The sequence below is a fragment of the Crocuta crocuta genome, unplaced genomic scaffold (genome assembly GCF_008692635.1).
Source record: "Crocuta crocuta isolate KB4526 unplaced genomic scaffold, BGI_CrCroc_1.0 scaffold4, whole genome shotgun sequence".
Taxonomy (NCBI): Eukaryota; Metazoa; Chordata; class Mammalia; order Carnivora; family Hyaenidae; genus Crocuta; species Crocuta crocuta.
The window spans coordinates 3,621,480-3,634,033 of NW_027529996.1; the positions used below are offsets into that span (position 1 = coordinate 3,621,480).

General features: G+C 44.1%; 1 protein-coding gene across 3 annotated transcripts in view; it reads right to left on the reverse strand.

Moving 5' to 3' along the window:
* Positions 1 to 12,554, reverse strand: part of EGFLAM (EGF like, fibronectin type III and laminin G domains) — a 182,901-nt gene that overhangs the window by 104,264 nt on the left and 66,083 nt on the right. For 2 of the 3 annotated variants that reach the window (XM_077763471.1, XM_077763470.1), the window contains exons 4-5: positions 9,728 to 9,754; positions 1,229 to 1,346 (exon numbers count right to left, since the gene is read on the reverse strand). In XM_077763471.1, the coding sequence (XP_077619597.1) occupies positions 1,229 to 1,346; positions 9,728 to 9,754 (145 nt within the window). The remainder of the gene's footprint in view (positions 1 to 1,228; positions 1,347 to 9,727; positions 9,755 to 12,554) is intronic. The other variant, XM_077763472.1, reaches the window with a different exon arrangement.

Here is a 12,554-nt window from a genome sequence, read left to right on the forward strand (position 1 = left end):
GGCGGGACAGCAAACACCTAGAGTCGGTGCTGGTCTTTGCGGCTGGGGATGTTTCATATATAAAGAGCACATGTGCTTCCTATCGCCTAAACATTTCTGTTAGAACAGCCTCAAAATCCAAACCAAACAAACACAAAAAGTAATCACAACTGGAGTCACCATGTAAGGTTTGAGATACTAAAAGCTGGTCTTCCCTCCTTCCCCCGGCCCCCTGGCTGGAAATCCAACTAAACTACATCCAGACCACTGGCCCCGGGACACACAATGATGTGTACCCTTTAAAACCCTCAACCACACGCCCACCTCCTGGTAACCTTTCATCTTTGTTTACATGGTGGAATTGATACCTGCAAGGAAAATTGAATGCATAGCATTACTGTCGCTTACATTCAGTTCTTCTGTGTGTGCGTGTGTGTGTGTGTGTGTGTTGTCTCGACCATCAGAATGCATACCGATGGTAGGATCTTTGGGAAATAACCTCATCTCTAAAGATCTAAGAGTCACTCATGAGCCTATCACCCCAAGGTAATTGCTGTCACTATTTTCATATCTAGACTCTCATATCTCCCAGCTTTTGTGTATATTATTGCTTATGGCAGAAACATTTTTCCTGCCTTCTCTTCCTAGAGGGATCTTATGCAGTTTTCAAAGTTTGGGCCAAAAATATGGATCTTTCTAAAATCCTCCCTAAGCCCTGGAGTACAGGAGGTGCTCCCTCCTTAGTGCTCCAGAGACCCTTGAGCAGACTTTAGATGCCTTGGAGCTACTCACCTAGCATTTGCTTCCCCCTCCACAATGAGCTTGTGAGCAATGATGATTGAGCCACCTGTGTCCCCCAGTGTCCAACACAATGCCATGTCAATGAGCCTTTGTTGGGTTCCCTTTGCTTATAAAATCTCTTCTCCCACTGTCCTTCCTTCCCCTTCTGATTCCCACTTACTGGTCAGACCTTCACTTAGTAGTCATCTCCCCAGGGAATTCTTACCTCACCCCTACATGGGGTCTCCATGTGTATGTTCTTACAACATTTACCACCATCTGTGACTACATGTTAACTAGGTAATGTCTTTACCCACCTCACTGGGTTCTGAGAGGGCAAAAGCTGTGCCTATTTTTGTTCACCACCAGAGCCCAGCATGGTGCCTGGCACATAGTAGGTCGTCATTGATACATACTGAATAAAGGAATGAATGAATGGCACCCATTGTTTTCATGAACCCATTTTTACCTTGGGGCAAAGTAGTAACATGTCGAGGAGAGCTAAGCCGTCCTTTGCCAGTCTGGCTGTAAGCTGCTACACTCACTCGATATTCAGTGCCTGGTTTCAAATCTCCGATCACTTCTTCCTGTCAATGACCAAACGGGAAATGCGTCAATGACCACAAGTTCTTTTAGATCAAACCAAACAATTTTCATGAAGGCTGCCTCACAAGGCCCCTGTGAAACTGCTTGGGACAGAGACTATTTTGTTGTCTCTAGGGCTGGGCAAGTTTTAAAATTTGCAGAGAGGAAAACACCATTACGTATTCCCACAACTAGAGAATTATCCTTTCTTAGAATCTATACACTGTTCTAGAACTGAGATTCATTCTCCCTATCTGATCTAGCTTTTAATCTAGCTTTTAAAATTTGAGTTTTTTGATCAGAGTGCTGGGCTGCTAAAATCTAGGTAACAATGTCTCCGTTTACACGTCACAGACGCTCAGACCAGCCACAACAGCAAACTGAAGTCTTGATTTATACTAAAGTAGGGACTCAAAGTTTGGTTCTCAAATATTAAAGTTCATCAGAATCCCCAAGAGCGCTTAAGTTGTTGGGCCTGCCCCCCAGACTTTCTGACTCAGTACCTCCAGGAAGGGGCCTGAAAATTTGCATTTCTAAGAAGTATTCAAATGCTGCTGCTGGTCCAGGGACCCCACATTGATGAAGGGCATATATGAACTTCACCTACACAAACGGTCCTGACCAGAAAGCCTCAGCTGAAGAAAACTTACTCCACTTTAGACTTTGGCAAAAGCAACACATCCCTGGGGCCACAGTGCCACATAGTAAGTGGAAGTCTGGGCCTCACTGGGCCTGGCACACTGCAGTGGAAAGGACACAGGCTTTAGAATCAACGAGTCCTGGGCTTGAATCCTGATTCTGCCACTTATTCCTAGCTGTGACCTTGATATTACATCCCCTGAGCCTCAGTTTCTTCCTCCATAAATTGGAGATGATATATGACTATGCTGAATTACTATTTGGGATAATGTGTGTAAAGTAGCTGGCACCGAGGCCGTCCTCAAGAAATGGGTGGTAATGACTGTGGTCTTGAGTGTGTGAGGCTCCTGCTCTTCTCTGCTTAGCTAGGTTCCAACACTTCTCTGACACCCAAATCTTCCCCATGATACCTGACCACCCAGACCTGATCTTACCCTACCAACTGTTGCACCACTAATCTAGTACTTTCCTCTATTACAAACTACGCACTACTATTTCTCCTATGGGATCGTCAGCAACTTGAGAGCAGGGATCTTGCCTTGTGTTTCTTCATAACCTCTTCTGCAGATGAGCAAACCTTCTTTGTTGCTAAGGAGAATTCACCCACTGATCAAAAAACTTTTAAAGGATCCACAAAACAGTTATCAAAGATAAAATACAGTACTTCTTATCCTTGAATGCACATTAGAATCGCTAAAAATTACCAGTGCCTGGACTCCACTCCAGACTACTTACATCAGAATCTGTGGAAGGCTGGGCTCTGGGGGTCAGTTTAAAGCCCTCAGCTGAGGCTAATGGGCAGTCAGGTGTATGAATCCCTGGTCCAGGGCTTGGATCATCCTCTGTGCTCTGAATTACATCTGTTGTCTGCCTTCTTCTCTGACTCCATCCCCTCCCTTACCTACCTGGTCCTTCTGTGAGTATTTACTGTGCTAATCTCTCCCACCTTAAAAATGGTCAGTTATTCCTGAGCACACATACACCCACCTCCTCCTCTCTACAGGGACAACTTTTTTGAAGGAGTTGCCTCCACTTCCTCTCCTCCTATTCACCATTCACTGGGCCTCTCTGCACTATAAACCTATTGAGACGCTCTTACCAAAGTGACCATATAACTCTGTAGTAAATCCAATCGGGATGACTCTCTGTATATGACTTTTTGCACCTTTCAATATTGCTGCTTATCCTTGCTTCTTAAATGTCTTGATTCCCTTGGAAGCCATGACTCTGCTTCTTCTTGGTCTCCTTCTACTTCCCTCATTGCTCCTTCTCAATATTCTCTACCCACTCTCCATTCTCTGCTTGCAAAGATGTGTTAGTCTTTTTCAGGGATTCATCCCTCACCATCTTGCCCTCTCAAGGGCAGCCTTGAGAAGCTTGCTTGGGTCAGCTCATGTACTACTTCCTTAGCTTCTAGCACCACCTTCACTTGCCACCCTCCAAATCTACCTCTCAGCTCTGACCTGCCTCTTGATGTCCAGATGTGGGTTTGTGACTGTCTGTCTCTACAACATCTACCCAACAACTACCAAGCCAGTCAAGTTCAACACAACCAAAGCTCAACTAATTGTTCTTCCTCCTGCTACTGAAAACAAAATAAGAAATCGCTTCCCCTTTTATGCTCTCTCTCTTTCCCTCCCTCCCTCCCTCCCCCCCCCCTCACTGCCCAAACCACAAATTCTTGACACTTTCCCCTTTGTGTTCACCCCTCCTCTCTAAACACATTTCAGTCAGTTACCAATACAGTCACCAGGACTCTTTTATGTCACTGGAATCTGTTTAGATCCATCCTTGTGGTCACTTAAGTTCTCATAACAGTGATGGTGGGTTCAATTCTCCCTGCCACCCATGCTGCATACATCATCAGTGTAGACTCCACCTGCTACAGTTATCTTCCGAAACCTCACATCTGAGCATGTCACTTCCCATTTAAAATCTCCTTAGAAAAGACTAGCGTGGTGATGCTGGATCCTTCCAGCATCATCTCATGCCACTTCCCTTCCTTGCATTCTACATTCCAGGCATACTTCAGAACTTGGCAGGGCTCAAATTTATGCCATTCAATTCTTTGCCTCTGGGCCTTTGAACCTGCTGCTCCCTCAACATGAAATGCCCTTCTCTCCACTCTTGCCTGGCTCACTCCTGCTCATCCTTCATGACTCAGCTCAGCTGAGACATTACCTCATTTCTCTGACCCCCAGCCTTCAGTCTGGTTAGGCGCCCCTCCTCTGTGCTTCCCTGACGTCCTTGGTGTACCTCAATCTTAGCACAACTCACCTTAGGTTGTAATTGTCTGTTTATTTGTCACCTTCTCCCTACCCACTTGAGGGCAGGAGCAAGTTCTTAGTCCTCTGGCAGCCTAAAGCTTAGTATAGTATTACCGGACAGGTAGCAAATACTCAAGCAATGCTTTTTTGATGAATGAATAAATGAAGGAAGGAAAAGTGAATGAATGCAAGAAAGAAATCAAATCAAGGTGTCCAATACAAGCAGATTACCTCACCAAGAGACAGCTTCTACTACTGACTCCTCCTCTTTCCCAGTCCCTGGAATTAGCAACTCCAGCAACAAGGCTGATTTCCTCTTACCCACCTCCCCCCAGCCACCTCCACATGCCTTTCAGGCCTGCTCTCCTCCTCCACTTCCTCTGAATCCTTACCTGGGCCATTTCTCCAGCCTCCCTGAAGGTTCCTGTCTCCAGTCTTCCCCTCCCTTCCTCTCTGACCCACACCATCCTATACGCAGCTACACAAGGGACCTCGCTCCAAAGCCCCCTTTCTGCCCTAATTCCCTGCATCTGTGCACCCTAGTTCCACTAGCTGTCCCCTGGGTCCATGTCAAGTCAGAAATGAAAGAGACTGGAGGTACCAAGTGGATATAAGGCTTCTCACTTCTCTCATAGGACATGCCCAGGCTGTTCCTATGACAGTAAAAAAAAATACACTTTCTTTTTTTTTTTTAATATTTTTATTTATTTCTAGGAGAGAGACAGCGTGAGCAGGGAAGGGTCAGAGAGAGAGGGAGACACAGACTCCAAAACAGGCTCTAGGCTCTGAGCTGGTAGTCAGCACAGAGCCCGACGCAGGGCTTGAACCCACGAACCGCAAGATCATGACCTAAGTGAAAGTCGGACGCTTAACTGACTAAGCCACCCAGGTGCCCCCAAAAAATACACTTTCAAACCAATACACTCACAGCCTTTTGCTTTAGGATCTTCTTCTCCTGTGAAGTCTTTATGCTGTATGACATATGAGAGAAGTGGTGTGGTTATAAATTATTATAGATACTACCTATGAGCCAATACCAAATATAGCTACAATCAGCATGTATTATTGTATGTTTTCTTGGGTCCAGGAACACATAGCCTGATTTAATTCTTCCTTCAGTCCTAGGAGGGAGATAGCACTGTAATTTTCATTTACAGGGGAGAAAACAGAATCTCTGAAAAGCTAATGCTTTGCTCAAGGACCTAAATTTATTAAGTGACAAAGATTTGAACTCTGCTTTTTTTGACTGCAAAGCCAAGTTCTAATTCCATAATACAAAAATATCAAATATATTTAAATCAATAAAAAATATGTATCATAAACACTGAAGACCAGATTATTATTTTATCTATAAACATGGAAGTTTATGTACCAAAAATTTAAAAGTTATCACTGAAAACTAAAAGACATTAGACTTGTAGAAGTTGTTTATGTAGACTGAAAATTAATTAAACTGTTTATTAGATATGGAAAATTAGCCCCAAATTTAGCCCAGGTATATTGATAGGTAGATAGACAGAAGGTGGCCCTCACAAAAGCCAACTTTCCAGTCTTTTCCTGTATCTTTTCTGTTTTGACTAGCTGGTTAGTTGGCATGAGGGAGTGAGGGTCAGAGCACTGAGTAGCTGGGGCCATGGAAAGAGGAGGTGGACTCAATGATTTAACCATTGCTTCTTCCTCTGACATAAATCCTCCCAAATGGAACCTCTTACTACATTGTGATGAGTGATAACCCCTAGAATCTTTATGAAAATGCCACAGAATTCTACAAATCTTTCACTTTCACCCTTAAATGTCTTATAATGACTTGCATCAAATTAGATAAGATGCTATATACGCACTTTTCGAAGTAGGAAAACAAAGCGTTTTGATGTGTTGCCTTGTGGAAGTTTGAGAACAAGTCAAAATGCTTATGTTTCTTGGCTTTTATTTCTACACAAGACGGTGAGAGACAGTGAGAGAAATTGCTCTCTTGATGTAGAGTCCAGAGAGAATTCAGCAGTCCTCACTGGCCCCTTCCCACACCTTTCCTGGGGGGTGAGGAGGCAAGGCTGGATGCTTTGCTGCAAAATAACCCTGTTTTGTGTTTGTCTTGCCCTTTCTGAGATACTCAGTTGGTTAAGCATCAGACTTCGGCTCAGGTCATGATCTCACAGTTCGTGGGTTCAAGCCCCGCATTGGGCTCTGTGCTGACAGCTCAGAGCCTGGAGTCTGCTTCAGATTCTGTGTCTCCCTCTCTCTCTCTCTGACCCTCCCCTGTTCACGCTGTCTCTTTCTCTCAGAAATAAATAAAAAACATTAAAAACAATTTTTAAATGCCTTCCGAAAACTGCCTCCCTTGTCTTCTCAGCACCCCCAATGGTTGTCACGTGATCAGAGAATTCACATTTCTGATAGAGAAAGACTAGGCTAGTTAGTTCACTGAGCCTAAGAAAGCTCAACGACATATACAGCAACAATGGGTCCAGTTTCCCTCATAAAGCACACCATAACTTAATATGCTTTTTATTGCCCAACTCTCAATCATAGCATATCAAATATTCAAGCTAGCGTTTTGTTTTTAAGATGTCCAGCTGCCTTTTCCACATCTACCATACCAGTGCCATTCCTCCACTCACAGTCTGTGACAGGAATGACTGATTGTCTTCTCATATCCATTTTCTCCTTTCTTATAATAGAAACCCTGTATATCAGTTGGGCCACCACCACTCAAGAACTACATTTCCCAGCATCCCTTGCATCTAGTTGTGGCCATGTGGCTAAAGTCTGTCCAATAGAATTGGACTTAAAATGATGAGGGCAATTTCTGAGTTATCCCTTAATAGGAAGGGCTGTGTTCCCTTTCCTCTTTTCCTCATCTCGTGGCTAGAATGTGGATGTATCAGTAAGCCAATTTGGACGATGGGAAGAAGGGCCAAAGGAGTTGGCAGAACAATGAGATGGAAGGATTCTGGGTCTCTGATGGAGAGAAGCCAGCAACTGGTTATATCCAGACAGGTTATATCCTGAAGGAAACATGAAAGCACATTTTGTTAGAATCACTATTATCTTGGGATTTTGGACTGTTAAACTTTTACCCTAATTAATACCTGACCTAATGTACAAAAATAATCTGGATAGCTCTTTTAAGGAGCCCCTGAAAAGATGAGACTATTTTTAACTGAATACCTTTTTGCTTTGCAATGATAAAACCATGCTGAGTGGCTCTGAACTTAAATATCTGACCCTGATTTCAGATTATACCTTTACCCCCTTCCATGCCATACTTTTCTCCTATGGCTGGGAACCTAGGTCATTTATTTCCAGAAATGAAGCTATATGTTCTCTTGTTTACTAGTCCAGACAGGTAGCTATTATTCCATAAGGGAATTCAGTGAGCATTGCTGGACGAAAGCATGAAATGGGAGAGTACTGGACCAGAAGCCAGGAGACCCAGGTTCTGCTACCAAATAGCTTTGAGATCTTGAAGATGACACTTAATTTCTCTGGCCCCAAGTTTCAACACCAAAATACTATGATTTCTCTAAAATGACCTCGTTGGTAGCTGGTAATCTTGGAATGTAGCTTCACAGGTGACTTTACAAGTCAAGGCTGGGCCTTGATTGTGTTGGTAGAAGTTGGGAGTATCTAGCATCATGACATGGGAGGTACCAGAGAAATAGAAAAATGCTATCTTCCAAACATTCTTTTTCCAATGGCCCCAATGGAGGCTATGTAGGCCAGAGTGGAGGGAAAAGTTGGGGAATACTATTCCCTGAGAGGTCACAGAAAGCTAAAAAGTATCTTCCAGGGTTTCACAGGAAGGGCAGCATTGACTCTGAGACTGAACAAATCTTCCTTGTATGGGTGTGTCCTGCGTACTGCAGGAAAGCAGCAAGCATCCCTGAAGCTTATCCACTAAAGTGCCCACACTTATGCCCATATGCCCCATAGGAACTAAGGAACCCCCAGTTGGGAACCATTACTAGGCCACCCCTTCATTTTACAGTCAAAGAGAGATTGGATTCAGAGGGGTTCTGTAACCTTGCCTAAGATTACCCTTGCTCTGGTGAAAGAATGAACTGGGATTCCATGCAAGTCTCATGATTCCTACCTATGTCTTCTCTTTGTAACCTGGGATAAGACCCAAGTGCAATCACTACCATAGGTCAACCAGACCAGTGAAATCCAAAGCAGGGTGATGGTGTGTCTCCCTGGGTAAGCAAGACAATGTACTGAGATGACAGAAGAAAATTCTGTGGAACTTTACAATGTACATAATATATTAGTAGAGTAGCATATGTATAATTTATAACCATATATACATATACATATGTATATATGTTCAAATATTTTTTAAATCTTTTTCAACATTTATTCATTTTTGAGAGAGAGATAGAGTGTGAGTAGAGGAGGGGCAGAGAGACAGGGAGACACAGAATGTGAAGCAGGCCCCGGGCTCTGTGCTGACAGTGCAGAGCCTGACATGGGGCTCGAACCCACAAGTGGTGAGATCCTGACTTGAGCCAAAGTCATATGCTTAACCAACTGAGTCACCTTGATGGCCCCAAATATTTTTTAACCACGGGTACACGTGATAAGAAAGTGTGGAGCCCACCAGTTTAAGCACTCATTTCTACTTCTAACACTAAAAAGGACCAAATTGCCCTGGTTTATTTTACTACTTATTTTTCCAGGTTGAAACTTGCAAGTTGTTCTTCTAGGAAAAAGGTAAGTGTCAAATGCTAACCAAATCAGAATCCTCGATGTAAGCAGATTATCAGAGGATACAATCAATGGTCAACTGAATCTTCTGTTCAGCATTAAATCCAGAAGCCAAGCAGTTTTAGATGACCTGGTCCTGACTTATTGGGAAGGTCTGGAATCATTAGAGGAAGTGAGGAAAGGAGAAGGAAAAAGATGGGCGAGGGGAGCCACCCCTGCTTTAAACATCTTCTCTCCTTTTCAGTCTTGTTCACCTAGTCTTGGAACAGAGTTTAAATTACTTCAACCTTTAAAAATGTTCCTCTTGGGGCGCCTGGGTGGCTTAGTCGGTTAAGCGTCCGACTTTCGCTTAGGTCATGATCTCACGGTTCATGGGTTCGAGCCCCACATCGGGCTCTGTGCTGACTGCCAGCTCGGAGCCTGGAGCCTGTTTCAGTCTGTGACTCCCTCTCTCTCTGACCCTCCCCTGCTCACGCTGTCTCTCTCTCTGTCTCCCAGAAATAAATAAAACATTAAAAAAAAATGTTCCTCTTAACCTTACTCTGCTATGTGAGATGAAGCAACACATAGGAGAATAAAAGCGACTTCTTTCTAAATGATTGAACATTCACCTGCTATGCTCTGTGGTCCGTGTTTACACTGAAACTAAGCACTCTCCCTTGGGCCTTAATCAGTACGAGCAAGATGCAAGAAAATCAACATTTTGATGAAAAGAGACCCCCTGAATCCTCGGTTGAGAGAAGGGTGGTGTAACTTTTCTGAAGCATACTTACAAAAATCACCTGATGATCGGATTGTCCCTGCAGGGGAGAAAAACAAACAAAACAACATGAAAGGAAAGGAAAACTTATGGGTCTAAAATGAACCCCCTTCTACAGACAGCCAAGGGCATCAAACACACATCTTCCCATCTAAACTGTTGAGTGCTCACTCAGTTCTTGTTCCATGCGTGCTGTGGTACTGAGGGCTCTACACCCATGACCTAATTTAGCAATCAGCGCATCCTTGTGCTACAGGCTGGTATCATACGGTACAGAGGTTCCCAAACTTTCTTTGCTGACAGCACCTTTGCTGTCTCAGTAATATTTTTACAGCACCTCTAAGGCCAAAGAAATGTCTAAGTGTTCCATTTGTTCGGTAGTTATACCCAAACAACTTGGCAGTAGTAGTTCACACAGATGTTGCTCTTTCCCTTGAAAAGTTGAAACATTCCACAGCATCCCTGTGAGTTTGGTGCAGAGCCCTGGAGCACCCTGGGACACAGTCTGGGAACCACAGATACACTCCTATAATATAGTTTCTATGTGGATCCCTGTTTCGTCCATGAGGGAACTGAGATCCTGTAAGGTTAGCTTGTTGTAATATAGCAACCTGAATGCAAGTCTCTGAACCCAGAATCACTCTGCTATCTCAGACCCCTCCCCTCTTCCTGACTCACTGCCGGTATGTCTAGGCATTATTTCTCTCCATTTTGTATATTCTGCACCTCCCCCTACCTTCCTATCTAAACACACAAGCACACAGGCATGTACACACATGCGGGCTTCTCCTCTTGGTTCAAACCATTCTTTTTGATTTCAGTGCACCTACCTCTTGTCTGCCCTTCCAGAAACTGTCCCTGCTTCAATTCTCAGCACCTACTTTGACCACATGTTCTCATACTATGCTTCCCCTCTTCAAAACTTCAGTCTGTCTATTACGCATGTTCATGACATCTGGTCTTATGCTGCTTTCCAACTGTGTATCAGTGAGAATGTGATTTTCCCAGGAAGACTGAAAGCTCCCTGAGCATAAGGAGTCTTGTTATCCTGTGCTAGATGTATGGTAGCAACTATGAAACCTTGTTGAAATCAGCAAGGTATAATTTGATAGCATACTCTAATTACTGGATGTAATTAACAAAGAGAATATATTTAACATAAAAGCAATGATCATCAGGAATGATCACTAACATCCATCGGCTTTACATTTTAAAACCAATGGCTTTTATATGCACCACTTTATTTGGAACACACAACAGTGTAATTATTATACCCCTTTCATGGGAGAAAGGTAAGGCCTACACACAGATTAGGTGACTAGGGCTGAAGTTACCCAACCTCTAAGTGCAGAAAGGATGTCTGGAAGCCCAGGGTGCCTATTTCCCTCCTGGCTCTCTGCTTCACATAGGCACTGCAGTGACCTCCCCAGAGATGCCAGTGTCCAGCCCAGGTCCATGAGATGGGGCAGGATCTGGATTCCAGGGGCGCTGTCCTGAGTCCAAGACACCTGTCACCAGCACTGTGCCCTCGCTGCCTGGGCTGTGCTGTAGGCAAAGCCACACTCCCTGCAAGACAGAAGGCTGGTGGCTGGGGACCCTGCTGGCTCCTCGGTGCGGTCCAGGCGCTTGTTGAAAGTTCCAGTGCTGCCAAGGTGAGACAGGACCTCAAGTGGTGGCTTCCTACATAGGCTAAGCCAATCTTCCCTTTTAGGATAAAGTAAACCATAGAGGTTGGGGCAGAGGGCTTCTGGGGCAAATGAAGAAAGTTGGAGCAAAAGTCTGAGATTAAAATCCTAATATGCAAAGTATAAGCAAGCTGCGGGGCGCCTGGGTGGCTTAGTCGGTTAAGCGTCCGACTTTCACTTAGGTCATGATCTTGCGGTTCGTGGGTTCGAGCCCCGCGTCGGGCTCTGTGCTGACTGCCAGCTCAGAGCCTGGAGCCTATTTCAGACTCTGTGTCTCCCTCTCTCTCTGACTCTCCCTTGCTCACGCTGCCTCTCTCTCTCTCTCTCCTAGAAATAAATAAAAATACTTAAAAAAAAAAAAGTATAAGCAAGCTGCGAAAGTGCATCTCTTCTTTTTGAAGAGCTTTGGCAAAAAAAGAGCCAGAGCAGGGCTCCAAAGTCAGTCTCCCTGGGGAACGGTTGACTCTGTTCCTCGCTAATGTATGATTGAGGGACAGTTATTTCACCTGTCTCAGTCTCAGTGTCCTTGTCGGTAAAGTGAGGTCATACGATAGTCATGAATATGAAATGGAAAAACAAATGTAAAGCTTGAGGAATAGTGGCTGGCAGGTAACAGGTGCCCAATGAGTGATAGCTACTTACTCCTGATGACAAATAGGTTTCTACACACTGGCCTCGTGGCCACTTACTAAGTAGGACTTACAAACATCACCAGCACCACCTTTACAACAGTATTCTGGGCACTGGTGCTAACTGCTTACAGAGCAATTCAAAAGGCTCTAGCCTGTAGAATAATTGTAATAGAACGGGGAAGGGGGAAGAGAGTGGAGGGAAGAAAACAGGACATGCCTAAGGCAGAAAAATTCACCCAGAGAGACCCTGACAGCAGAGAGAAAAGAAATAGATGGAGAGCCAACAATTGGTTACTGGAAGAACAGGGTGCCTGCCGAGCTTGACAAGAAAAATAAACAACTCGGAACATTGGAATATACATTTCCAATTACATCATTTTCTTCTGCATTTGTGTCTCCAGGCTGTGGGGAAAGATACAAATGTGTCATATTTATTTATAAAGCTTCATTGGGATTAAAAAAATAGAATCGAACTTTATGAAGACAAAAAGGGAAGAAACAGCTGTAAGGTGGCTGTTTTCTC